The sequence below is a fragment of the Accipiter gentilis genome, chromosome 22 (genome assembly GCF_929443795.1).
Source record: "Accipiter gentilis chromosome 22, bAccGen1.1, whole genome shotgun sequence".
NCBI classification, from domain to species: Eukaryota; Metazoa; Chordata; class Aves; order Accipitriformes; family Accipitridae; genus Astur; species Astur gentilis.
Genome location: NC_064901.1, coordinates 2,266,572 through 2,294,335, shown reverse-complemented (window position 1 = coordinate 2,294,335; position 27,764 = coordinate 2,266,572). Strand labels below are relative to the sequence as shown.

Below are 27,764 nucleotides of genomic sequence, written 5' to 3'. Positions count from 1 at the left end.
TTTGTATTTATGTATGTGAAACTTCTGTGGGAAAATCAGGCCACAAATCAAAGAGAATTGAAAGCCCCTAGCCTAAGTAACAATTAAAACTGCTTTGAAACATCATCCCAACTCTACTGCAATGGCAAAATGGGAAGAACTTAATAAAATATTTTTTAAAAAAGCCAAAGTGAAAGTAGTTGGATGTTTCCAGCATGACAGGGCCTGACACAGTTTACCTTAGAAGTCTTACTTGGGAAAGCGGAGCAATCTTTCAGAATTCAATGAGGAATGGGGCTGGGGAGAAGGAGGGAAGAAGAGAGAGAGGTAATGGCCAAGAGAATTAGATCAACTCATGAAAAAATACTGAAAAATGCAGTCAGTAACCTGTAAATAAATACCCAGCTAATCAGGTAAAAAGTAATGACCAGCACACCTATATCATGGTTACATCAAGCACAATTCATACCGAGTTAACCTAATGCCTTTCTCTGGCATAATATCTATGCTTTAGTAAGACTTTAGGCAATGCTTTATATGATATTTTTTATTAGTAAATAAGGGAAGGCCTAATAGAACTGTAATGAATCTAGTATGTTTCAGTACAGAAAGTAATATAATTGATTGACAGCTTCAAAGTCCAAAATAATTTACATCACCACCAGTGCTGTAAAACTCCTAGAACACAAGTTTAGGATTGAAAATTATCTCGACCAATTGGAAAAGTGATCCAAGAGAAAAAAAAAAAAGGTATATTTGACCTCACTGAATTGCAGTTTTACACTGAAGCAGAAACCACCAGTAATGTGTATAAGAGGGGAAGCAACAGACTTGGCAGCACATCTGTAAAAGACATTTAAGCTGGGTGGGTTATGGTGAATTTTCAAATGAACATAAATTTAAAACATCATGGAAGAGAATAAAAGCTGCCTGGGGAGGCTGGTGTTTGTAGGTCTTGTGAAGAAATCTTTCTGTATAGCATTAAGAAAGTCCCCGATAAGACCCCATGGCTTCAATTTTGGACTCCACACTTCAAGAAAGACGTGAATTACTTGGAGCGAGCCCAGCGGTGGGCAACGAGACCAACCAGAGGTCTACAAGTATAGCTTCTAAGGAAAGCCTAAAATAATTGCATTTGTTTAGTCTAGAGAAAAGAAGATGGCAGAGAAGGAGGGAAGTAAGGAGCGCAATGACGAAATTGTGAAATACATGAGTCATAGGAGCAAATAAGGCAAGAATATGCTTCCTCTCTGTGACCACTGCAGGTAAGATGCTGTGGGCTTAAAATAAAGCAGGAAGGATTTAGATTGGTTGCTAGAAAAACATTCCTCCCTGCAAGAACAGTAAAGCTGAGGGTTAGTGTGGCATCCCCATCACACGAGAGCTTGAAGCCCAGGAGCGAGTGGCACCTGTCGGTGAGGAATGATCTGCCTACGTCCCCATGGTGGGGCTATGTAGTTTCTCAAGACCCCATCTAAATGCATTTTCTGTGGTACATGCCCGTGTGTGAAGGCTGTGATGCCTAGTTGGGTGGGGGGTACTTTCTCCTGGCTCTTCAGAAACCTCAGGGCCGCCCTGCCAGCTGCTGCTCAGCTCCCACGGCACAGACAAGCCCGGCCAGCGATGCTGGCCGGTGGACGGGCTCTGCTGTGGCCCTGGGCCCGTGCGTGATGGTCAAGCTGCACAGAGCTGTGATCCCTGCTGCCAGGCTCCCATGCAGTGAGAGAAGAATAGCCGACATGCTTGCAAGGACCTGGAACAAAGCAGGGGCTGGGCCCCACCAGCTGTGCTTCTCTCAGGCATTTCCGAGGGGCAGCTGGCCGCTGCATGGCAGGGAAGGAGGGTGAGACATTCCTTTCCCGACTGCAAGCGTGTGGGTCCATCCTCTGTGGCGATGGAGAGAGTAAATCCCATCCTGTGGCCACGTCAGGCAGGGCTACCCCAGTGTGATTTCAGCAAAGCTCTGCATGGTGTCAGTGAAAACGGAGCAGAGGACCGGCTCTGCCAGGTGCTGAGGACCAGCTGCGGGGAGATTCTCCACACTCAGGGCGAAGGCAAAGCCCAGGAGACGAGGTCTTGCCACAGGCTCCTGTTTGCCCAGTGTTCACGATGCAGTTAGCAGGGCTACTGCCGAAAAACTGCAGCTAGTGTGATTTTTTGTTTTACTCTTCTACAGAGAAGTTGGTGGCTGTGTGCCACCAGCACATCCAGCCCTCCAGGCTGATGCAGCCACAGAGTGGGGTGGGTCCCGTTACAGACCAGGAACAGAGGTGCCTGAAAGGTTTCTTTTTTTTCCCTCTTCAGAGCTTCAGTTTTCACTCAAGGTTCACAGACCATCACAACCACACTTTGCTCTTTCCTAGGCCAAGGCCAGGCCTTGCAGTTCAGGTCTGCTCCACAGGCTTTGGCCAAACTCTTCTCTGTCTTCTCCTCCCAAAGTGGCTCCTTCTGGGCCCAGCTGGGCTTTTTGTGTGCTTTCCAAGAAGCAGACTCTTGGAGCAGGAGCCCTGAAAAAAAGCAGACAGCTAATGGGATCTCTGTTGCTGTAAACATGTTTCTATGAAATCTCACGTGCATTCTTGAGAGATGGGCTGCACTCACCCTGCCTGTCCCCCAGGCAGCTGACCACGCACCCGTGCCTTCAAGGTATCATTCAGTCAAAAGGTTTTTTGCACAGTTTGCTCCTGACTCATCTGGGGCCAAGAGGGGAGGTCAGCAGGGACAAGCACATGCTTACCGTTGTGCGTAGCAAATTCTGGGCACAGATCCTTCTGTGTACAGACTAAACTCAGCTGCAAGAGGGATGCCAGGGAACTGGTACAGCTGAGTCGCATGAAGCTCCAGTCCAGGCTGGCAAACTAAGACAACTCAACTGGTAAAGAAGTCTTGTGTTCAAAGCAGTGGGCAAAGGTGCAGCTTGAGACTCTGCTGCACTCACTCCATGATTTCAGGTGATATCTCCAGGTCTTGAGCACCTGCAGAATTAGGGCAGCAGTTCTTCCTGCTTCCATCTTCTGGGTGTGGGACTTCTCTAGCCCAGGAGTTTCGGAGCAGGGCTCAGCATCCAGCACAGCAAAGACCTTGTTGCAGAGGATAAAGGCATATTAGGCATCTTATATACACAGTAGTAACTGCTGCCTGGCCCTCCAGGGAAAGAGTGATTTTCTCTGTGCTACCTTCCCTGCAGAGCAGACCTCAGCCTGCTCCCCCTGGCTTGGGCTCCATGCAACAGTATTTTCGATGTTGCAGAAGACCAATGGGAAGCTCAGAGCAGCCTTCACCAAGAGGAGCTGTCTGCTCCACCCAGGCAGTGGCCAGCAATGGTGCGAGGCAGCTGTGGAGCAGAGCCCCATACTGGGGTAGCAGATAACCCTTGACAGATGTGCAGCCAGCACAAAGCAAAAGGAGCAAGAGAGAAGGAGGGATAACGGCTGAAAAAAAGCAAGAGCTTGGAAGTGGTCACGATTTATGCAGCAAATTAACAGCAACAAAAAGTTGTGATCCCTGGAAAGCTTTACAAATCCCCCTGCTATCATTAGCTGTTGGCTCTGGAGGTGGTTTGCCAAACCAGTTTGCCAGCTGGGATGATGCTGGTTTTTTTTCCACCCCCTCCCATGCTCAATACCTGCTTAAAGCAGTGTGATGGCGTAAGGTTGGCTAGCACCCAGTTCTGGCTAGACCAAGCGTGGAATAAAACCTGGGGTCAAGGCTGAGGCACAGGCAATGCATTTTCTTCTCAGCGCTGACCCTGACAGTCTTCTCATAGGAAGCTTCCTTCACTATGAGCAGCACTTTGCATATCTAATGTCTGTGGCAGCGGGCTCCGGACAGTCCTTGTTAGCCAGACACCATCAAATGCAAATACTAAGGGAAGGGAGCAAAGCCACCAGGGTCTTTGCAGTACAGCTGGGGCTGGGGACCCAAGACACGTAGCATTCAACATAGTGTCATCCTTCTCAACCAAGACAAATAGCAACATATGCTTCTGTCCCTACTGAATGACATCAGCAACACATACACACATAAAGTGCTTTATTGCAGCATCAGAATAAAGAAGTCTTCTCTATGAAATTTTGTAGGAATAAAAGACATTTTTTATATATTTTATATTAAAAACCACAATAAACTTAAGGAGTGAAAGCTTAGAGATTCATCACTTAAATAGCAGTGGGCTGGACAGAATATTTGATGGGATATAAAAAATAAATGCTTGCTTGATGTCTACTTTTCTCATGGTGCCCCGCAAAACCTCCCAGTGCATAAGGTGCTTGTATGAGGAACAACACTGCTTCTTGTTTCTCATGCTCCACTTCATGCCTGTATCATCCAAACCACAGAGACAGCAAGGCAGAACAGCCACTTGGCTTTCAACAGGCTTTGGGGGGGGGGGGTGGTGTTTCTCAATGCAAGAAATTTTTCTACTTGCCCTTGGATGAGAATTCTGTTTATTACAGAAATTGTAGTTTCTTTTTGGGGCGTTAGACTGGTTGACATACCTAGTATAAAGAGCAGGAGGGTGCAAATCCTGGGTAACAGTCCCTGTTACAAAAGCACTTCCCTGGAAAGCAGCGTCTAACAAACAAATTGGCTGAGCTACTGAAAGTCTCCTTCAAGAAAGGCTGTTTGCAGAGGTCCTGCTTCCATGCATGAGTCTAATACTGGAGACTAGGCACATTTAATGGGAGGTTGTTTTAAAGAAGTCTGTGTACTAATGGTAAATAAGCTCCTCTGACAGTCTGCTGAAGTTAATGATGATGTATGATATGGGAGAGGAAATATGAATTTGCTCTACCAAATGACAGAAAATAACAAGCTCATTCTTTCATGGCCTTGGCTGCTCAATTTGTCTGCTTCCCATACAAATGCCTCCATGTCTGTTGCTGAGCCTCCCCGCACACATCCCAGGCTCCCAGAACCAAGCCACCAGATCACTGCCACCCAAACTTGACCACCTCTTTTTGACCTACCTCTTTACCAGAAACAAGTGAGCAAATGACCATTTGGGCTAGGGAGCATGTAATGGTCATGAAAATTTACCAGGATCTGGTGTCCATCCATGCTTATTTGGTTGTGTCTTCCTTCTCACCCTTTACATAAATAACACTGGTCATCTCAGACTGCATGCCTGTTGGGAAATTGACGGTGCCTACATAGTTTTGATAGCACCCATGACTGGAGTCTAGGGATACGAGCGTGGAATAATAGTTAAAAAAATAAGAATAATTCAGTGATAACTTCATTAATACTTTTGTTTTACCAGCAATGAAGGCTTAGGTACTGATGACCAAGGATGCAATATTCTATCAGTAACCAAGGCAAAGGGATCAACATACACTCAACATATATAAGATACTCCCAGAAAGACTTCCCAAAGAGCTATCAGACCATGGATGTTCACTGGTCTTGGAGAAAGCTCCTGCAAGGAGGACAGACCTAGGTCAGTCAACCACGGACCTCTGCACCCAGACAGATGCTTTTTTGTCCAACAGTGTCCTGCAGAAAAGCATGGAGTAGCCAACAGCCTTGGACGAAACCTCTAGTCTAGAAATGACTCCATTCTTCTTTACATGTGCTTGACTTGCTCTTTTATTTCCTCTGATGCATAAAATCTGCTAAATAAAACTATGAACAGTTTCTGCCAGGTTTCACAACTGAACGTCCAGGGATAAAGGTGCTCAGCCTAGTTTCTCTGTGGGAAACTGGGGAGCTCCCAAATATGCTGGGAGAAACTGCCATGGATCTATGAAAAGCTGAATGAAACCCAGGCAAGACCAAAGCACCAATGGAGACCATCATGATCCATGATCTGCAGACACCAGATATTGACATTATTAGCATGTGTGTGTCTTCCTCCTTTGGAGCCACACTTGCTCGCTTGGCCAGGCAGAGAGCCCGAGGAGTGCAGGGTGCGCCCACAACTCGCTTTCTCTGGGCTGCCTCTTGCTGGGGACTTGGGCAGATACAGCATGGAGCAGGGCCCAAGGCCAGTGGCAGACCAGAGAGGGGCAACACTGGGTGCTCCCAGCAGCACCTGACTTGTTCCCGATCCCATGGAGAACTTGGCTTGGTGCTTTTTGCTCCTCTCCAGCAATGGCACAAGCAGCGGCCGAGCTGCCTCCTGCCCCCAGCAGGGCTGTGGGTGGGAAACGCAGGACCTTCTGCTGGGCTGTGTCATGGGTACTCCCGAGCACTGAAACCCACTGCAGGGGCTGTCGGGGAGCTGAGGCCTGGAGGCAGGGGGGTGGCGGACTTGCATGCGTGCTGCCACCCCGCTCCCCCAAGCACTGAGGCAGAGGGGCTGAAATGCACACAGGTGGTATCCCCCTCGTGCTGACCTCCTCTGAGGTCCACCCGTGTCTGGCTTTGGCACCCAATGTTCCCTTTCACAGCCAAAACCACGCTGGCAAGGTAATTTTCCCAAGGGAGCCCAGGCGAGCCAGTCTCCTCCTGCCCCATACACCTCCCAGACCCATGAAGCCCTGCTAAGCCTCTTCCTGCTCCTTCCCAACCGTGCATGCAAAAAACCGAGAAGAGGGGAGGCCCCACTCTGTACACATGGCTGGGACAGCCCTGCCCCTCCCTAGGAGGAGCCCCCCCCCCCCCCCAGTTTCAAAAGTAGACCAGTTTGTGCCAGGTCAGGTGTACAGGCAAAAGCAGGCAGCTCTGCCTGCAGCAGGCCAGCTCCTCAGATGCGGCGTGAAGCCAGCAGGAGCTGAGGCCATTTCGCCCTGCAGACACTCAGCTTTCAGGTTGCATTGAAAGACTGTAGAGAACAAAAGCAGACGGGAGCAGGCCCCTATTCCCTTTATGCCTCCCATCCCCTGCGGCTCACCGCGTGCCAGCCCAGGCACCCCGAGGTGTGGGACCACCCCGGGTGGCATGGCAGGGATGGCACCACGATAACCTCCAGCACCCTCGGAAACCCGAGGGGAGCTGAGGTGCCCTTCTGAAGGGACGAGATGGATGGCGCATTCTCCCCGCTCTGCCCGGTGCCAGCGAGAAGCCCGTGAGCATGAGCAGGGCCAGGGCTTCGCCAGGCTGGGCTGGGGTGGGAGCCGGCGGTGGCCGTGGCTCCTCTGAGCACGGCTGCGGCTAGTACTCCTTGGCCTCCTGCAGCTGGGAGAGGTACTCCTCCTCGGCGGGGTTGTCAGCACACTGTCGCCCGTTATTGGGGGGCCGGACGGCATGGTAGCGGCTCCAGTCGCCCTTGCAGAGGATCCAGGGCAGCATGTCCACCTTGTAGTGCAGCTCCGGGGAGAACTCCGTGCTGATGAGGTTGGGGACGCCGGCCCCCTTGCCGCGGGTGATGAGGTGGGTGTGCTCGTCGTAGCAACAGTGCTGGGCAGCCAGGGTGGTGCTGTCGAGGGAGAGCATGGAGCGCAGGCAGAAGCGCGCCGTCGGCTTGTAGATGTCCAGGCGCTCCTTGGGGCCGCTGGCATCCCGCCATCGGAAGCTCTTGCCCTGCTGCTCATCCCGCAGGTTGACAGCACTGTAGACGGCCTCCAGCGGGTAGGAACAGGGACAGCTGGGCAGGTCCGTCAGCACCTTGCTCAGGTACTTGGTGAGGAAGTCGCTCTTGCAGTTCAGCCACTTCTCACAGCTGTCCACCTCTGGGGGGGAGGGCACCGAAAGGGTGAGGGCATGCGTAGCCCGCACCCCACTTTACTCAGCTGCCTTTTGCCAGCAGCCTCGCCAGCACCACCAGCGGAGCCTGCAACTGCCAGGCAGGAGCAGCCAGGCTCCTGGGACGAGCTGGAGCCTTGCTCCACCCCCGAAGCAGTGACAGAGGGAAGGGGTTTCATGCTGGGGTAGAGCTGCCCTTGCAGGAGCTCTGCCTGGGGCACCCATCACTACAGGGGCCGGGCTGGCAGCATCCCCCCATGGGAGAGGGCACACGGCAGGCTGGCCTCAGCCACTGCACTGCAAAGCAGGACAGTGTTGTACCAGGCCTATGGGAGGAACTGGGTTTCCCAGCATGACTGCCAAAGCCTGCACGTGGCAGTGGTTTGGGTGACTTGGGTGCGGACACTAGATGCGGGAGCCCTCGGCAGAGCCCTCCCCACCAGCCAGCTACACCTCCCATGGGGTCTGGCACCAAAGCCCCCAGTGCAAGGCAGAGGCAGAGGCTGACCTGAGTTGAACAGCTCTGTGGCGTTGTCACTTTTGAAAGGCGTCTCCTCTGTGGGGAAGACCATTTCCCCCTCTGCTCCTTGAGAGGGGAGAAAAAAACCCAAAGAGCCAGGTTGAACACCAGGAAGAGTGGTGGGCTTTTTTCCTCTGTTAAGGGCACCAGACAGCATTCCTCTTCCACCCCCTCTCCCACCACTGCTTTGGCAACATGGCCTTGTGCCTGGAAGGAAGGGCCAGCAGCAAGACACACAGGACAGACCCGCCCAAGGCTGTGGCTTATGCAGATCCCAGTGGATGGAGCTGGGTCTCAATGTGCCTCAGGAGAGGATTTCAAGCTCCCAGTGTAAGAGAGGTGCAAGGAGTCACCCACAGAGCTGGACACCAGCTCTACCACCCTTGGGCACCATGTAACTGCCTGGGGAGCCATGAAGCCCCATCAGAGCTTCTTCATAGAAACAAAGCCCTGTGGTCATTAGCCCAGATCACATTAAACATAACTAGTTCTTGAAGCATGAGCAATGCCCAGCCTGCAGCGGTGGGGGACCAGCCCACACCAGGGTCGGACAATGCCCAAGCACTGGTACGGCCGAGGGCTCACCAGGGCAGCGTGGCAGGTCGCAGGTCCTTGACTCCGTCGCTGTGCAGGCGTAGCCACAGGACCGGGTCCTCTTCTGGTTGCCACTGCCACAGCTGATGCTGCAAGGGGACCACGGGCTCCACTCCTCCTCATCTTCATAGTCTGTGCATGGCAGGGGAGAGGTAGAGAATGGTGGACCTCAGCAAAGCCTCAGCAGGAGGGAAGCCAGCAGTCACCCGGGACCTCCCGCAGCTCTGGTCTGTCCCTCGGATGTACTTTACAAGGATGCAGGGCTGGCGCTGCCCGGGGCACACGGAGGTGCCCAGCGACGTGATGCCAAGCTGGCCAACCCTGTCCTCACTTGCAAGCCCAGGGAAGCCATCTCCAAGCAAAGACTCTCGTTCTCACAGCTTTGCTCACGGTTGTACCAACCCAGACAGGCATCACTGCCCGTCCCCATCCTCACCAAACCTGCCCAGTGCACTGGCCGTGATGCTGAAGTAACATGTGTTAGCAAAGGATGACTGGTTTTGGGCTCATGGCCGGGAAGCTGCAGGAGGGAGCTGCTGTGGTGCCCTGGCCCGTCCGCCCACCAGCACCTGCCGTCTAACCCTCTGCAGCTCCTCTCCTGGGGAGCACCCAGATCTGTGGCAAAGGCTTCCGGCACTGGTGCCACTGCAGGGACCTGCATTAATGGCAGCAGCACTTGCTATTAAACTTTTACACCCTCTTTCTCATCTGAGCATGTCTGCACTAGAGTCCACACTCCAGTCTGATTACATGCAAGGGCAATTCCCGCTGGGACGCTGGCATGTCTGACTGCTGGCAGCACCAACTGGGTGCTAGCCTTGCTCCTTGGCATGCTTGCTTATTTTTTAAGTAGGAGCTGAGCACCAGGGTGCTGTGATCCCTGGTGCAGGGCTGCTCCCTCTGCAGTGAGACAGGGCTGCAGGTCAGGCAGGGCAGGGGAGGGCCATGCCGGTCTGCGGGGCAGCTGCACACGCCCAGGAGGACTTACCATAATTATATTTTTCCTTAAAGATCCAGTTCTTCTGCCCAGGCCACTGCTGGTCCCAGTCACCCCCCACCCCACTGAGCATGGACTCCTCCTCCTCATACTCTGCCGTGTAATCTTCCTCCTCCTCCTCCTCTTCCTCCTCCCGGTCCCCTACATCCAAGTTGTCATCCTCTTCCTCCTCCACATCCTCCTCCTCCTCCTCCTCCTCCTCAGTTGGGTTGGTGTATTCCCAGAAGAGAGGCCAGAAGAGGTCCTTGTGGGACAACCACTCAGAGGATGTCAGGGACCAGTCATTGCTTGTCTCCTTCAACAAGTCCATCTCCATCTCAGCCTGAGGATCATCCACCACTTCAATGGTCACCTGGAGGCCAGATATGAGGCAGGGCAGTGAGCTGGGGCGCAGCCCTGGGACAGACCTACCAGCCCATGCCCCTGCCCAAGAGGCCAGAGAATCTTTGGGCTGCAGGACCAGTCCATGAGTGCAAGAGGTCTCGCCTTATGCAGAGGGACTGAAACCAGGACACAGGGGCAGAGCTGGAGGCACAGGGGGGCTGGTGGTCACCCACAGGGACCAACACCACCCTCGGAAATTGAGAGGTCACCCCCATAGGAGTGTTTGTTCATGCTTTACGGAGAGGGGCTGTGGGGGGCAGGGAAAGGGCCATGAGTAAGTTCCCCTGGCAAGGAGCCTATCTGTGCCAGCTATGCGTATCTGGTAGTTACCAAGAAGATAGATGGCAGCGGCCACATGGACCCCGCTCACGAGATCTTTCCTCTTAGGGAACCAAATGAGGCCGGGGAGCACATGCAGCACTTGTCCGCATCCCTCCGCGGCCCGCCCAGACCTGCTTCCCACCTGGATGTTGGGGTTCTGGGCACTCAGGTCCACGTTGGCCAGCCCTGGCAAGCTCTGCAGGTCCAGAACGAAGGGCAGGCTCTCCTCCCGGCCAGCACCGCTGGGCTGGGGCACCGCTGGGCTCCTGGCAGCCGGCTGAGCCACTCCACGGCGCCTGTGCCGCCGCGGGCCAGCCTGCCCGCTCCGCCTCAGCCCCCGTGCCTTGCTGGATGGTGGCAGCTCCTCGTCCCCCGCCGAACGGGAGTCGGATGAGGCAGAGACCTGGAGAGGGAAGAGGTGGTGAGGACATCTCCTCAGGGTGGCTGTGTGGGGAGCAAACCGCTGCCCAGTAAAGGAGAGTCTGGTCTCCTCCACCAAACAGTTCTTCCACCCCATCTTATTGCAGGATCAAGGCAGTAATTAACATGTTAATTAATCAAGTTAATACCCAGTGGCCTCTGCTGTGCCAGGGCTTGGCCCCACTGCACCTGAACAACCTACAGGTAGACTCAGGCTGGTGCTTCCCATCCCCACGACCACTCTCTCTGCACCCCTCTGCTGTCCCACTGCCCATCTTGCCTGGCTTTCTGCTTCTCGCTCTCCCTTTTTGGCCGTCGCTTGGTCCCTGGAGACAGGTAATGGCAAGGGCTGCTTCTGCTCACAGTTACCAGAGCTCACGTTTAATAATTTTATATGTTTATATTAAAAGTTTATAACAAGGGCTTTATGACAAAGGGGAAAACCTCACCTAAGTAAGTTGTTCTGTGGTGTAGGTATTAGGGCAGATGAATTCAAGCAACACAGGTTTAACTGAGATTTCGGATGCTGCCCAAAGGCTACCACAAAGAGGGAAAGAAACTGCTGGTAGATATAACCCAGCTACCTTTATCTCCCTGGGAAAGGGAAGATGCCCAGCCAAACAGGACAACAAAACTTACTTGCCAGCGCTGTCAATGGCTCTAACCATGGCTGCCGCTGCAGTGGCACGTGGCGCTTCGGGGCCAGCCCTGCCCAGGAGGCGCAGGGGGAGCGGGCAGGGACCCTTGCCAGGGCAGCAGCGCCGGCCAGCCGGCAATGCGGGGAGGTGGCCAGCGAACCCTGCCAAATGGCCGGGCTCATGCCGAATTCCCACGTTCCTCGTCCCCGCACTCAGTGCGCGCTGGCATGAAAGAGTGCGAGTCAAAGGGCCAGCAGGCTCCAGTGCGCCCGAGAAACCGGAGATGGGAACAACTGGCAAAGCCCCCCCGCAGCATGGGCTGTCCCTGGGAAGGTCTGCAGAGCCCTGCAACTCGAGGCTGGGAGCAGAGGTGCCCAAACCCCCAGCATCTCCACCGGCGGCTGCCTATTTCTGGCTGCCCAGCTGAAACCCCCTTTTGTTCCCAAGCTCTCGCCCTTCACGCCAGCCCGGCCGAGAGCCGTGGGATTAACGAAGAGAGCGGCATGCCCCCTCCCCACAGAGGGATGCAGAGAGGCATTTCTACCTGCAATTAGAGCCAGATGGTTTGGGGAAGGACTCCCCTCCTTTCATCCTGATCAATGGAGCACTTCAAAGGCAGCTGGAGCCTGGCCAGGCTCTCATGAGCGCACACAGCCTGTCCCCAGCCCTGTGCCCGCACATCAAAGCCCTCGACCCCCCAGTCCCTGAGGGAGGGAAAAGAGCAGCAGGGACGCTGCTGGTCCCTTGGCTGCTGCCCAGAGCGGGCTGGACATGGGGAAAGGCTGGTGACAGACTTCACCAGATGGGCCCAGAGGAGAGAGGGCTGCGGGGAGGAGGGAGCCTGGGCTGCCTGGCGAGGTGTGTCTGGGGCTCACCCCTCTCCCTGGCTGGGAGGGCTCCTGTGACACTGCTGGCAGCCAACATGGGCACAGACAGACCCCTCTGCCTGCACCTTCAGCTCCCTCTGCCCTCATCCAAAACCGCAATGGTTTTGGGAAGAACCCATGGGAAGGATGCCCAGAGCTCTGCTCCAGCCTGTCTCCCAGTGTCTCAGCCCCTTGCCAGGTCTCCTCTTGTGCCCAGAGACTCCCTGGGAGGCAGCAAGGAGTCATCCAGGTGGAGCAGAAACAGCAAGGGGGGGCTGAGCAGGCAAACCTGGCCATGTCCCCATGCTGGCCATATGATACCACCTGCCGGTGCTGGGTTTGCTGCCAGCTGCGCGTGCCCAGCACAGCCCCTGCACAAGGGGCTGCCAACAGCCCTGCGAGGCTGGCGCTCCTCCCTAATTTGCAATGAGCTTTTCGGGGCTGGGTAAGCTCGTTTCACACACGACCCAAATTTGGAAAGCAAGGTCTCCTCTAGCAACAAGATCCAAGCTCACCCAAGGACATCAGAGCAAATGAGCCAGGAACAGACTCCAAGTCTCCAAACTTACACTCAGTGCCTAATTCAGATTTTACGCCCAAACAAGCTCAAGAAATTCAGAGTACTGTTCCCACAGGGAAAATGTAAAACTGCCCCAGGGGAACTGGCTGTGAGAGTGTCGCTCTGTTCGCCCTGAGCTCCCTCGGCTCCTAAATCCTCCAGAGGCACAAAGACCCCGGGGGTGTCTGCCCTGGATGGCCCAGAGTCCTTCAGCGATGGTCACTGCACTCTACCACCCAACCCTTCCCTCCTGCTAATGTCTGCATCACTCCAAGGCTTTGCTGGGTCAAAATTTGTCCCTGCATCAAAAGATGTCCCTCCTGAGCAAGGTCCTGCTCACTGTCCTGCCCCAGCCAATCAAGCCATGGATTTTAGTGAGGTCTTATGAGGCCCAGTGTTCTCTCCAGGTCAGAGCATCCATGGCACCATGATCCTGACAGGCAGATGTGTCTTCTCCATGTCACCAAGGGGCTCCTGCCAGCCACACAGGCAGCTGCCCTCAAGGATCACACTCCTGCCACGTGACACGCACCCTCTCCTCTGCCCTGCCTAGGGAACAGCTGGATAAAGCCATCAAGCCCAGAGCTAAGCCACTGCAGTGCATCAGCTAGGGGAAGAGAAGAGCTGGCCTGCGCAGAGTGAAAACTCTACTCCCCTGCTCTCCACGGAGCGCAGGAGAAAGGCTGCAAACTGTCACAGAGCTAGCTGTCAGCAGCTCCCTTCTCCTGCTGCTGCCAGGGAAGGACACTTGCCACCACACCGCAGAAGCAGAGCGCGCAGTGCCGGGAAGCCATCAATATCTCACAGCCGAGCTCCAGCCTTTTCCTGTGACCAGCCAGCACCAAAGGAAAAAGCCAAAGGGGAAACTGCTGCAGCTCCTCCTGCATACACTTGGGATATTCTGCCTGGCTGGGAATAAGGGCTTCCAGGGCAGGAACCAGAGGGAAACTCTGGGGCAGCACTTGGGAAAAAGCATGCACTTTCCATTTGTGAAGACCATGTTTAGACTGAAGGCTATAAGCAGGATCACACCCACCTCCCTACCAGACCAGGAGCCCTTCCCACATAATCCAGGCTCTCCCACATGTAGGACTGACCACCTAAAGACCTTGGGGCACAAGCTCAGCAAAGATGTTAGGAAAGGGAAGGAACTCATCAGCAATTCACCCCAGTGTCGTGCCTACTTTGTACATAACATGGGCAACAGGTTGTATGGAAAAGGTGTGGGGAAAGGCCACACATCATTGCTCTGAAGACTGATGTTTTCCCGCTTCTAGTCCACACACCTCTATTAAAATTGCTTGGAAATCTGAAGATGGTGAAGAGAGCAGCTGCAAAACCATGTCAAGGGATGGAAAGACTTATCCAGTGAAAGACTTGTACAATTCAATTTGTTATGTTAAAAAGAGAAAGCAATTACTTGATTTCCCAGTTCTTTAAGGCAATAAGTCATCAGGCATCAGAGACTCTCTAATCCAGAACAGAAAATAGGAACCAACACATCCGAGGCAAAGCCAGACAAATTCAATTGAGGAATAAGGATCATGCTTTTAACATCGTAGGTGATTAACCACAGGAACAAGCTAACAAGGAAAGTGGCAGTATCTCTTGTGGAGACAGTCAAACCCATGTCACTGGGCTCAACACATATGTACCGCATCTGTGGTAGGGAAGAAATTCGAGGATCTAGTGATATCTTCTGGTCTTAAAATCTGTGATTTTGCTATAAACTTCTCCAAGACTCTGAACTGAACCTGGGTTAAGAAAGCAAATGACTGCTGTTCGCAGGCTGCAGCTCTTACATAAAAATTATTAGAGATGTGACACGTCAGATCCGCTGTATTGTCCTTTGGCAACCAGGGACACCACTGTGCTGCCACCACAACCACAGATACTTGTCCCTCCAGCACATTTCTCAGCATCTCCGTAGGCAGTGCAAGTTGCCAGTGAACCCACTGGCAGTGCTCTTTGTAACTATATACATTGCTAAGCAGACCTGCTCTTTATCACGGGGTTAAACCCAAGCCAAGTTTGAGATAACTCCCAGGGAGCAAAGCACTGCTGGAGCCTGTGCATAAGCGGTGTAGAACAAGCACGTCCCCGCCATAGGACAAGCTCAGAGGATGCAGCTTCCACCCACCCCTATCCGAGCCAATTAGCGAGTACATAAACTAGTTCAGCTTGAAGCAAAGAAACCTGTGCACATGGGAGTCAAATCAGAGGCAACATTCAGGCTGTGCTTTGGGTTTGTTAACACTGCAGTGAAGAAAATGACGTATTTGCTAAAGGCCGGTATCGCACTGGGCTATAATTATGAGGAATGGGGTTTTTGTTGCTTAATCGTTACTGCTTGTGTTAGGCTTTCTTTGAACAGTTTTACCACACTTTACTGAAAAAAGAACCCAGCAGAGGAACTATTGATCTTTTTCCAAATAGAGCTGAGTCTACACAAGCATCTTCCTACTCTTCCCCCCAAGCTCTCTGCAAAATTATTTTAAAATCTGTCCTGCAGTTTGTTGCAAACTTGCCCACTTACAAGTTAGCCAAGTACAAAATAGAAATCAGAACACTTTTTTTCTTTTTACCATAAAACTTTTCCTTCCATATTCACCTAAATGAGCTGCAAAGATCTGGAGAGAGCTTTCAAAAAAAATTCATCTTCGGACTGAAACCAGGCAGGAACAACTCCAGAGCAGGGTTTTATTGTAAAACTATGGAAGCAGTGGGATGCTGCTTGGTTGCTTCAGAAGGAAGCCCGGCCTGTCTGGGGGCAGATCTGGGACTGTAGTTTGTGGAAAGGCTCAGAACAGTTTTCGCTGGTGGGAGTGGGAAAAAGGGGAGGTTCTTCCAGTGCTAACAAGTAACACTGTTAAGTCTCTTTAAAATAAAGGAAAGTTGAACAGCAGGGTCATCAACAGGAACAAATGTAGTGTGCTACGCTGCCTCCATCCCATAGTACTGACCATGCTCTCTCCTTGATGACCCCACCACAGACACTGCTCGAAGAAAGGGCTTTTTTAGCCCAGCCAGCTGAGACCGCCTTAGCCTCCTGAGGGCTGTAGTTTGATCCTCCTGGCTCATAACCCATCCATCAGCACATTACCCATCCACGGGCAGTCTTTCAGCCAGATGGAAAATCCACTGGATGCACATCAGGCAAGTGACCTCTGCTACCCACCAGCTCATCACCTGCTTAACGGATTTCCCAGAACTGCACCAAAGCACAGCGTGCTTCTAGAGGTGTCAAGAGCTGGGTGGGTACCTACAAGAAAATGGGGAACGTGAAGATGTCACCCAGTCCCTGTTACTGTCTGTAAGACCTCCTGAGCCACAATCCCAATGATCAGACGCAGCACCTTTAGACTTATAGGCAAGTGGTTTAGCAGGAGCCATCATTCAGGGTTTTGACAGGTGAGTTCTGGAAGATCTGCCAGAGGTAATTTAAGGCAGTGGACACCTCCAGCTGCCTTCCTCTTCTTCTGCCCTGGGTTACATTCCTGCCCACAAAGTGGCTGTGGCACAAGATCTTCCAACTGCTCTACTCACTGGTCCATATCAGGGTCAACTCGCACTTGAGTGCTGTTTTTGTTTGTTTTTTTAAATAAAGACACAAGCATCTCCCTTTAGGTTTTGGGACAGGTCTGCAAGTGCTTGTGGAACAGACAAGGCACTTGGTTATCACGCTTGCGTGGGCAGATCCTCTTTATGACAGACCACCAGGAGCCAGCAGCAAACTGTGGGCTGTGCAGATAATTATTATGCCCTCATGATTATAATTTTCATGCAGTTACCAAAATACTTTGGATCATATGGAATCACTCTCTTTTCCAATTAGCTTCAGCCCAACTGTCTTGAGTAGGGAGCTGCAGGAGGCAGCATCAAAGGCTTCCTCATGTCTCATTTGTTTTCATGTCTCACAATTGCGACAACTGTAATCTCAATACTCTTTCCAAGGCTGGTGACTCGGTTGCCCCTGAGACAGAGCCAGCCCTGGAGCAGAAGACACCACAACACAGAGAAGCAGCAGTATGCAGCACTGCGAGGGGCCAGGACACTTCATAGCTGACTTTGTGCGAGACTGAAAACGGGGTGGTTGGCCAGGCTGCTGTCAGTGCTCCTCACTGAGCGTCCCTGTTGGCGCAGCCTGGCCCCGCTTACCGCAACTGGCTCTCCTGCAAGCGTGCTGATGAGTAACTTCCCTGTGGCATCCTCAGCCAACTCCCCAGGTCACTTGTGACACAAGGCAGACAAGTAGGAGCCTGGTGGCTTTTCACCTCTCGCCATGCCTGGCTGTTGCCCTCCTCAGTGTCACAGGCAGGTACTTCTCTACCATGAGTATCTTCTCCCTCTTTAACACTGAGACTAATGCTGTAAACCCCCCATTTTTCAGACGAAGAAAATGACGTGCTCCAGGTCTCTCAGGCAGCCTGCAGCAAGGCCAGGAATAGACGCAGGTCTCGCATGTTGTACTTAGAGAAAACTCTCAGGAAGGTTCACCACAGCTCAGTTCCTCCTCCCCACCTGCCCCCCAGGAGGGACTGCCCTGCCTCCTACACAGATGGGCCACACAGGCCTTGCAGTGGAGCAGCTGGGGCATCTGGTTAGCACCACTGACATGTCTCAGCATAGTAGCCAGGGCTGTCCTCGCACCAGAGACTCTGCCTAAGTGCACAGGTCCAAGGGCTGACCCTTGACAGGTGGTGCCTGCGGTGAGGAACCCAGCTGGTGGCAAGGCACCCTTACCTGAGGAGGAAGATACCCTTGAGACCTCTGCTGCAGCGAGACCAGCTGGGAGCTGCTCAGATAGAGCACAGCAGTGGTTATAGGAGCAGGGACTACACAGAGAGGTCCCTCAGAGAGGTAAACAGACACACATCCATACCCTCTGGTGCTCTCTGGCAAATGCTCCTGCTAGGGCACATGTTTCCTGTTAACATAGTTGAGCTATAATACGCATAAGCTCTTAATGCATTGGACTGAGTTGCTGTTAACTTGTTCCAGCTCTAAACCCCATGTGCTTCAGTAACCATTAACTTGTTCCAGCTAATGATCTACATTTGTTAGCCTGCACACTGTAACCCTCCGACGGCTCCAGCTGCTGCTTCCTTCCCTGCCTCAGCCCAGGCAAAACTGCAAAAGGAAAAAACCCCAAATATAGCAAAGCAAGTGCAGAAACAGAAGGGACCAGACCAACCTCAGCCTCCCCTCCCCCCCCCCCCCCCCGCCCCCAGCCTGCTAGAAGAGGTTGCAGTGAGGGGGGGACACAGGGCAGGTGGGAGTGCAGGGGGTACCCACTCCCCTTGTCCCACCAGGGTGCACAGGCTGCCCCCCACCCCCCACAGGCAGAGGGGCAGGGAAGGCAGCCGACCAAACAGATGCAAATCTATCGGGGATCCCTTCAACAACAGACAAAATGGGCACCTGAGCTGGACTAGGAGCATCTCCACAGCCTGCACAGGAAGGGATCCAGGCAGGGATGCTGCATCTCGGCTTTCCAAAAGGGCAAAGCTGGGGTGATGTGCAGCCAGCAGCCCCTGCCCCAGGTGTTTGGCTGCAGCTCCCCAGCCCAGGGGTGAGCGCAGCTCCTCTCCCCAGCCCAGCGGCAGGATTTAATGACTCTGTCATGTCAGTGTGGACTGGAGAAAAGGTCTTGGTGTAGGGAAACTTTCCTCTCTGGCTCCAGTCTGTGTCATTCATAACTCAACTGTTCACACGCTTTTCCAGGAAAAAATAATCACCAAAAAATAATTACTTTTTTTTCCCCCCACCAGATGGAAGCATGAGGCTTGTAGGGCTGCAGAGTCAAGTCCAAAGTCAGAGGAAAGCTAGGGCACATCCAAATTGGGAGCCCCACTTCCCCAGCGTCTTAGTCCCCAGTTGAGCCCTCCTCTTCCTTTTGGCCAGTCACTTCCTAGTGGGACCTCTGCTGCAACCCCAGGACTGGTCCCCAGGGTGGGCACAGACATGCAATAGCCAAGCTGTAATCCCAGGTGCGGGGGAAGCCAAGCCAACCCTGAGATGCCCACAGCAGCTCTGGGCAGCCCTGCATCTCCTCCATCGGAGGCATGAGGGGGGCCACCCTGTGGATGCTCCCCAGGAGAGAAGAACTAGATGGTCCCCTAAGGGGAATCTTCAATTTTTAAGGAGCAGCCAGCTTAACCATGTAACGCAAACGCAGTGCCCCCAGAGGGGAGGGTGTGGGGGTGAAGAGTGGATGTGAAGACGTCCGTACACCACCTTGTCTTGCTGGAGGTGCTGCATGGCACTGCACAGCTGGCCTCCCCTGGGATTTGGCTGCTGCGGGAGCAGATGCAGGTGAAAGGAAGGGCAGGGAGGGCAGCAGTGGGGAGCACCAAAGTGGTGGGGAAGAGAAGACATCCCAGAGCGATGAAGAGGTGCTGCCCTCCGCTGGTAGGACACCTCCTGCAGCACCTCCCGGCCATGCCACAAATACTTTTCCCTTGCCCGGCAAGTGCCTCGGGGCTCAGCTGCCAGGAGAGAGCCCGGGCTGTCTTGCTCGCCCCCAGGATCAAGCTGCTGGGGCTGGGATGGGGAACGGCTCACCTGAAGGGCACCGTACCCATGCCATGCGCCAGCCTCCCACTGCGCCCTACATGATGGAGGCTCCCTTGGCTGGGGACGTGTTCCCAGCCCTGCCTTGCATCTCAAGTCCTGTGCACTTGATAAGGGCCTGGCAGACCAGGCCAACCAGCAGCTCCTAATCCAAGATAAACCCATGCCTCACCACCTCTTCCCTCTGTGCACGGGCACTTCCTGGCCGTCTGCAGGCAGGTCCCCACCTCGCACCCATCCAACGGCACCGGGGACCAGCAGAAGGCAGCAATTTACTGCATTGTGTTCCCTTTGAAGCTGTATCCTTCCCCTGGAGACTAAACCAACCTGCAACCCCCTGCACTGGTGCCCTTCAAGCCAAGAGCCACCTGGGACTCAAGAGGCGGGTAGGTCACCATCTTTTTGGTGTCTTCGTCTCATTAGTACTGAGATGATGTATATCGCGTAACAGCTTCTCAGACAAGCCCCAGGAGCCCCTACACACAGGGAACATGCAGAAACTGAACTGCTTAGAAGCAACACCATGCAGGCTGACTTTTACAGCTGGCCACATAAGGTTCCCTGCAAAAATGGTCTACCAAAAAAAAAAAAAAGTCCATGGGCTTTTGCAAGCTTCTGTCTGAAACAGAAATATTTTCACACTGAAACGTGGCTGCGATCTCTTCCCTGCTTCTTGGCTACAAGCTCCGGTATTTTATACAAAAAACAAGCTTCTGGCTGACAACATTTGCTTTGGAGGAGCTGGACGGCACGGGCACCTTGCTGTCGTCACTGTAGCTCAGATTCTCCTCAGATTTCCTTATGGGAAGTGCCCGGGCATCTTGTTTTGGGGATTATTCTGAGTGCAAGAATATTTATTGATACTATGGAAAACAGAAGATCCCTGGTTTGCACTTCCTAACCCTAAGACCCTGACAAGAGGAAAGCAGGAATTAGTCCCCAGCACACACCCTCCACCCCGTCACTGGGCTTGGAGGGACCAAAGATGGAGGCAGGATGAGTCCGCCTGCCGTCTGTCTTTAAGGAGAAGGTCTGCAAGAGCCGGACACTTTGGGGAACTCGGAGAGAGGGCCGGGCAATGCCCCGTGGAGCGATTTATGCCTAATCTCTTCCCCTTACATGTGCCTTTTACAGGAACCCCTTTGATTGTAACAATGGGAACGCAGCAGACCTATTTGTGCAGTGAAAAGGGAAGAAGCCCCCTTGTCGGGCAGCTTCCCTACACCCATCTCCCCTTTGTTTCTGCTCCTGCCTCAGCCCCAGGGCGGGAGGGTTTTCAACTGTGTTGACTAAGATAATTTGGCGCTCTCAAAAGGAAATTTGCTACAAAGGGCGAAGCACCTCCCCGTGCACAAAGAGCCCCTTTCAGAGCGGAAAGATGCTTCAGTGCACGTTTTGTACCCACAAATCCGACCTCCGCCAAGGACAAAGCCAGGGACAAGAACGCTTAATTGCTGAAGAAATGAAAAGGTAAAAAGCACATCCGCAAGCAAAATGACTCTGCTACTGACACAGCCCGCAGTGGCCGCGGGGATCTGGCCGTGCAGGCAGCCAGCACCGACCCGGCCGCCCACTTGCACCCCGGCTGAGCCCTCCCGACGGGGTGGCAGAGCGGCGAGGTGCCCCCACGCAGGGCAGACACGGGTGACAACGCGAACTGGAGATCTGCAGCAGGGCGAGACGGCTCTGGGGACAGGGAGATCCTTTTCGCGGCCAGACAGCCCCGGGGGAGTCGAGAGGGACCAAGAGCTGGCGGGAGGCACATGGAAGGCTCCCGCAGACCTCCATGCCTGCGCAGGCAGGAGCCGCTCTGGGCTCCTGCCAGCCCATCATCAGCCCACTGGTGGCCCCAGGCAGCGTGTCTAGGCTACGTGTGGACTCCCAAAAGACAGGGCTACCCCGACTTGCAGTCTCCTGACAAACTCCACTCAAGCCCAGCTGATGTTTCGCTTTAACACTTTTTATCTTGTACAGCCACGCCACGTCGCCTTGAAGTTCCTTTACTCTCCGTTTGCTGGTATCTCCAGCCAGGCGTCGCGTCACCGCTATACAATTTCATTCTTAAGCACTCCTCTGCACTCAGACTCCCTATGCACAGGGCAGGTCGATTTAAATCAAGACTGCTACCAATGATTTTTAACGAGCAAGCAAAACATCTTGCTGTAAACCTTCAGTTTCAAACCTAGTTTCCCATCACTACTCTCACTGCCTGATGTCATCAGTAAATAATACATACTGTTGCTATTCGTTTCCTTATTTCTCAGGGGCCAGGAGCCAGTCGTACCAGGTGGTGTACAAACCCACTGATTCACAGCCAGCTACAGCCCTCATGCTACGCTTGGTATTTCATTTGTTGCCCTCCATTATCTCTTACTGCAGGCGTCAGATTTGCTTTGCTCGCAGCCTCAGACCAGGGGAATTCCAACAGCAAGCTCCAGCCTGGATTCTTACCCTGCCCCTGTCCCAGCACTGCAGTAACACCCCCGGGTGCCTCAGGGAGCTCGCTGCCGTTGCTTTTGGCCCCCTCTCTCAGAGCTGTTCCCTCCGGCGAAGCAGCACCCACAAAGCCCACCAGAGCTGGGCTGGGCGGCTTGGACCCTCCATAAAACACCGTTGGCTTGCTCTGCCGCACCCCATCATGGCCGGGATGCTCACTACCAACACCCCCATCACCATTACCGTTGGTACTATTATTTCTATGCACAGTTATTGAAGCAGTTGGGTTGGTTCATACAGATCTAATCACTTCTAATGTTTATATTTCTAGTGTGTTAGAGCTTTAGCTATTTTCAATTTACTAGAAGAGCACTGGAACTGATTGGTATCAGTCAGAAAGAATCCAAATATCTATTAACAATGCTCAAAGCCAGTACCTTGAAATCCAGTGAGTTTATCAAAACATACTTTGCATTTAAGCCCCCTGGCTTCCTAAATAAACAAACCATTAAGCAATGTGATGAGCCATTCCTTGTCTCCACAAGGGACACAAGCTTTTCCAAGTGTTCAGTCACCCAAATCTGAAGAGCCGCTGGCGTGGGTCAGTGCTTGGACCTGCCACATTTCTGCCCACATCAGTGTGATGCATCCAACCTGCAAAAGCACTTTCTAAAAACCCTGCTATACACCTGCCTGCTGCTTCAGAGCCCACCTGTCTTCCCACACATCACCAAAAACCCTGCAAATGAGCAGGTATCTTCTCTCGTTAGATTTCAGTCACAGTTTGGAAAGAAAGTATTCTGCCTTTTCAACTTCCAGTCAAATAGGCTGAAGAAAGAGAAAATATTCTTGCTACATCTGTTGCTTCTGCTGGGCTCAGTGTAATTCAGGCAAAACTTTTCTGCACAGTATCACGACTGAGAAAATGTAAATCCAAGTGCTTGCTCCTTTGGTAATGGCTGGAAGTAATGGATCCTGACTGAGGTACAGGACTTTGGGACATACCGGTAAGGTTATCACCCAAAGATAAAGCATGTGTTCCGTCCATCCTTCCTGCAATTATAAAACTTTCTACCTCAAAATTTACTGAAAACCTTAATGGTTTTAATTCTTCTAAATTATTTCAGTATAGAAGTGCAAGTCTGAGGCTCAGCACATATTATAAAAATTCCCATTCGATTCTGAATGAAGGAAAAATGTTTGCTTTAAATAAAGATGTTAAATTAAAATAAATCCAAGTTATGTAATTGTTTAATGGTTTTGATTGTCTGTCTGCTCCGACATTTCTATTTTTCTCCTCCTGGCCCCCTTCATTCTACCCACATCTGTAGGGCATTACCCAGTGTAACCAATACTCCAGCTGTGGCTGCCCTGCTGCCATAGAGACAGGACCTATCAGCGCTGCAACAGGAACCATCTGTGTGTATGACCCAAAATCACTCTGGATTTTTTTTTTTTTTTTAACCACCATACCGCTGTGCTGTGCTCTCCGCTTTAGTTCAGCCGGGCATGACTACTCCAAATTCTCCCCCACATGCACCAGAAACAGAGGATTTCCTCCCAAAACATAGCTAGAAGACACATGGCCGTACATGCTTTCTCCCCGCCACGTGAATTGTGCAGCCAGTACCCCAAGGGATGCAGAGTATGCACAGGAGCACCAACAGACCCCCCCCAGAGGAATCCATTCTTCATCTTCCTCCTTGCTCCTAACCTAACCTCCACCCTCAAACCTTTGCTTATAAACTTCTTGTATGTTTGTATTTCTGCGAGAAGCAAAGGTCCCTGGGACAGAGGCTGCGCTGTGCAAGTGCCGTATGTGATCTTTGGCTGGCCACACAACGCTCCCCATTCACAACTATTAAAAACTGGGACTGACAGCAGCTCGCCCTGCTTCCCGATGTATTTTAGACGTCAGATTAAAAGGAGCCCGAGATAGCGCTGCAGGGTCCTGCGGTGAGGACCTGCACAGCTTCCTAACATGCAGTTTGTCCCTATCTTATGCCCCCTGCCACAGGGCTGCAATACTTTCCCAGATTTCAAGTGTAAATCCCTACTCCCTCTGTAGCCAGAGCCCAAGCACGCTCTGCCTGGCATTCGTCTGGTGCGCAAACCGGCATCTACTTCTACGCTTGAAGTTTCACAAGCGAAGTACAGCACCAACATCGTATTACCAGCGCTATAGCACGTAACATCCCCAGCAGTCGTCTTTGCATCTGCTTGGTCCACACTCCAGTCAAAACCATTACTAGGCTCAACTGGTGGTACTTGGCTGGATGCAGCCCATGCCCTTTCTTGCCGGTTGGCCAGGCTTTCCATGTGGCAGATTCCTTCTTCACACTTGTTCCCTGGATTTCATGCTAGAATGGAGTTTAGTGCATCTGACAGGAGCTGCCGGCATGATTCCTCCACAGATCAGCACCATGTGTTGGCAATAACTAGCAGTAAGGTATATTCCCATCACTTGACACCTCTTCTACCAGTCTGACTGACAGTGCAGATCGAACCTGCTGCTTCCCAAAATGCTGTGCATCGCCAGCAAGGGCTGAGCTGCTCTTACCCTGTCCTGCTCAGCCTCCTCCCATCGCCACTTTTCCCACTTATTCCTGTCATCCACTTTTAGCAGTAGCATTCTTCAAAAGGGTATTATTTTAAACACAGCTCTGCTGCCTGAACCACTTTTTCTCCGGAGAACAGTTTCAAGATGGAAACAGCTTGTTCTTACCGTTCAGTTGTCTGTCTTATTCAAACCCTTCTCCCCACACTCCTGCTAGTTTATTTCTTCCCCATTCCCTTCCCGTTACCCCCATCAGGTCCCACCGTTGGTTCCCGGTCTGCCCGGTCCCTCACTGCCCGCTGAAGCTTCGCCTTCCACGACCCGCGCTCCGAAGCCAGCGCTGGCCAGGATCCGGCTGGCAGAAGAGCGAGAGGTAGGTACAGCCCCGGGACCATTCCCCCCCCCCCCGCCCCGGCCTGTGGGGGTCCCGAGGCCGCCTGCCCGGGGGATGCTGCCGGGGCAAGAACGGAGCACGACCACTGTGGAATCTGCCCCAGGATCGTCGCAGCGGGAAGGAGAGGTGGTGGCTGAAGTCCGTCACGTCTTCTTTTTGCAGTAGCGGAGCCGCGGAGCTCCTGGCAAGCCCCCACCCTCGCTCATTTTACCGCCGGTCGGGTTGCGGCCGGACTCCGCGCTCTTCCGAGGGCTGTTGCCCCCTGGAGGCAACGGGTCTTCCCCCGCGCTGGGTCACGGCACTCGGCCCCCATCTCCTAGCACCGACACCAGCCCCTTTCCTGCAGCCTCCGTGCAACGCAAAGGCCCGAGGCTGCCCGAAAATCCCCAGGGCCGGGCAAGGGCTCTGCGCCTCAGCCAGCGAAGAGGCAGCCCCGAAGCGGGGAGGCACGAAGCCCTGCTTCTCCCCGCCGCTGCTTTTCCTCCCGGGGCTGCGGGCGGCCTGCCCGCGGGGACACGCGTTAGGTGCTGCTCCCTTCGGGGTGCGCAACCGCCTCCGAGGGAGCCCCGATGGCCGCCCGGATGGCCGGCCGGCCCCCTCAGCCTTCCCGGGCACGGGAGAGGGCGCGGAGGCTGAGGAGGGCTCGCTCCAGCAACCCTCCCAGCTCTCCATCCTTCCCCAAAGGCTGCCTTACCTCGGCCAGCTTGGAGCTCCTCTCCCTCGGGCTGCCGCTGCGCTGCCTCCGCACGGGCAGCCCTCTCACCGCAGCCAGGAAAGTTGTCAGGAAGACGAAGCCGAGGACAAGCACGACTTTCCCTCTCAGCAGAGGCATCTCTCCCTCCCTCTCGCCCCACCTCGCACGCCCAGGGCAGGCGGCCCGGCAGCGCGCCTGCCCGCAACGCTACAACCCCCGTCCTTCCTCGAGAGAGCGAGAGCAGCAGGGAAAATTTTAAAGACGAATAAAATATAAAATATCGCTGACGGGAAGTGCAGTCCCCCGCGGGTGCGTGCAGAGGCCGGGGCAGGGTCCGCCGTCCCGGGCCGCTCCGCTCCCCTCTGATCTCTCTTGCAGTTTGCCGAGCACGTTTCGGTGTCGCTGCTCCCCCGGGCCCGCCTGCCGGTGCCACTGATGCTGAAGGGGAGCTCTGAAAAGCTTCACAAGTGTGTGCGGGGCGGGGGGGGGGGGGGGGGGGTAGAGGGCTTCGCCTCCCCACCCCCCTTCCTAATCCTTTCGGCAATCTGATTTCTTTTCCTCCTCTTCTCCTCCCCCCCGCCCAGTCGCTCCCCGGTGCTGCCGCCGCTCTTCAGGCAACGCCGGGCACCGGAGGGCGGGCTGCCGGGCGCTCCCCGCCGCTCACCGGGGAGCTGCTCCTTCTCGCACGAAGTGCGGTCAAGCCCCTCCCGGGCGAGCGGCGCGGCAGCCGGCCCCGGGCACGGCCCCGCCGCGCCCCTGCCCCGCTCGGGGGCTGCCGGCGCTGCCAGACCTCCCCCCCGCTCCCTCCGGGCGCTGCCCCCTCCGGGGCGCCGCCGGCCGCTCCTCCCCTCCCGGCAGCTGCATGGCCCGCGCGGCCGCGACCCCCTCCAGCCGGCGGTGCCCCGCGGGGCGCTGCCCCTCCGGCGGGGCCGGCCCGGCCCGGCCCGGCCCGGGGCTCTTTTGTTCCGCTGCCGGGCGGCGGCGCGGCTCGCCTCGCCTCGCCTCGCCTCGGCGGCGCCGGCCTTGCACAAGCCCCGCGGCACCGGACGCTTCCCTCCGGGGGAGCCCCGCCGCAGCGCCGGGGCAGCGCCAGCGCCGGGGCAGCGCCCTCCCGGCGAGGCGGGGCGGGGCGGCCGCGGGCTCCGGCGGCTCCGGCCCGGCCGCATGAGGCGGGGAGGATGGAGGCGCCCTGGACGGAGGGGCGGGAGCCGGGCCGCGGGGGTGGGGGGGGAGCTCAGCCGCATCGGGGGTTCAAAGCCTCCCGCCTCGCCGCCGCAGAGGAAAGCCGGATTCCGCTTGTAAAGGCCGCCCCCCTGCCCTTCTCCGGGCGGGGGCCGCGGGCTGCAGCGCCGGGGCTGGGGCCGCCGCGCTGGAGAGCGGGGCTGGGGCCGCCCCCAGACCTGGGCCAGCCCGCGGCAGGCAGAAACGGGGCTCTGTGCTCCCCGGTGGAAGCTCCGGCTGTTCCCGAGCTGCGGGAGGAAGTTGCCACCACTCAAAATAAGTGTTTAGTCACTGATCTGCTCTCTCCTGCGCCGCCAGCATCTTTCCTAGCCCCCAAAGCCCATTGGAAATACGGTGTGGCTGTTTACTTGGGGGCTAGAGAGCATCTTTTTTCCAGGATCTCCGCAGGCGTTCTTCAGCCTGTGAAGGAAATTACTAGGGAAATGATTATGAAGGAAGTACTAGGGAAAGACACTGAAAGGAGGCTTTGCAGCCCGCTGAGGAAAAGTGCCAGTGCTGGCACAGACCCCAGAAAGGGATACCTAGCAAGGAAAAACAAAGTCCAACATTTCTACAGGAGCCTTAGCACAACCCTGCGAATCACCTGGGCCCATTTGTGCACCCACAGCTAAAAACAGGACCTGCACCTCCTTTTCAAATGCCAACATCTGGCTTGTGCAAACTTAGGGCTGAGATGAATCAGAGGAAATGTTTAAAACAAGACACAGACTTCAACACAGATGTGTGGTCAAGAATTCCATGCAAGATGGATCAAGAAGCCCTTTCAAACATCTCATTAGCAGCATAACAGCTGATAGCAGCCCAACTTCTGAGCAGAGGCAGCTTTACTTGGCTATCACAAAGCTACAGCAGGCAGTTGCAGGAGTGCTGCATGTCAGGAACAACAGTAACACCTGCAGACCTCTCCCTCCACAACAGAAGCTTCTCCAGACTGTGCATCAGGACTGTTGCTGTACGATGGACCCAA

The 27,764-nt window shown here is 54.3% G+C and overlaps 1 protein-coding gene across 2 annotated transcripts; it reads right to left on the bottom strand.

Moving 5' to 3' along the window:
* Positions 1-696: 696 nt before the first annotated feature.
* Positions 697-26,331, bottom strand: ISM2 (isthmin 2). Of its 2 annotated transcripts, XR_007509136.1 has the most exons (8): positions 25,556-26,331; positions 10,561-10,821; positions 9,705-10,065; positions 8,708-8,848; positions 8,111-8,188; positions 6,812-7,589; positions 2,717-3,059; positions 697-2,486 (listed from the first exon to the last, which is right to left on the bottom strand). XR_007509136.1 is itself a non-coding variant. In XM_049825338.1 (6 exons), the coding sequence occupies exons 1-6, from the start codon at positions 25,691-25,693 to the stop codon at positions 7,072-7,074; spliced, it is 1,497 nt and encodes a 498-aa protein (XP_049681295.1). In that variant the 5' UTR covers positions 25,694-26,331; the 3' UTR covers positions 3,855-7,071. The 2 variants fall into 2 exon arrangements, 1 of the variants encoding a protein (XP_049681295.1); XM_049825338.1 differs by lacking the exons at positions 697-2,486; positions 2,717-3,059 and having other exon boundaries at positions 3,855-7,589.
* Between the last annotated feature and the right edge of the window lie 1,433 nt (positions 26,332-27,764).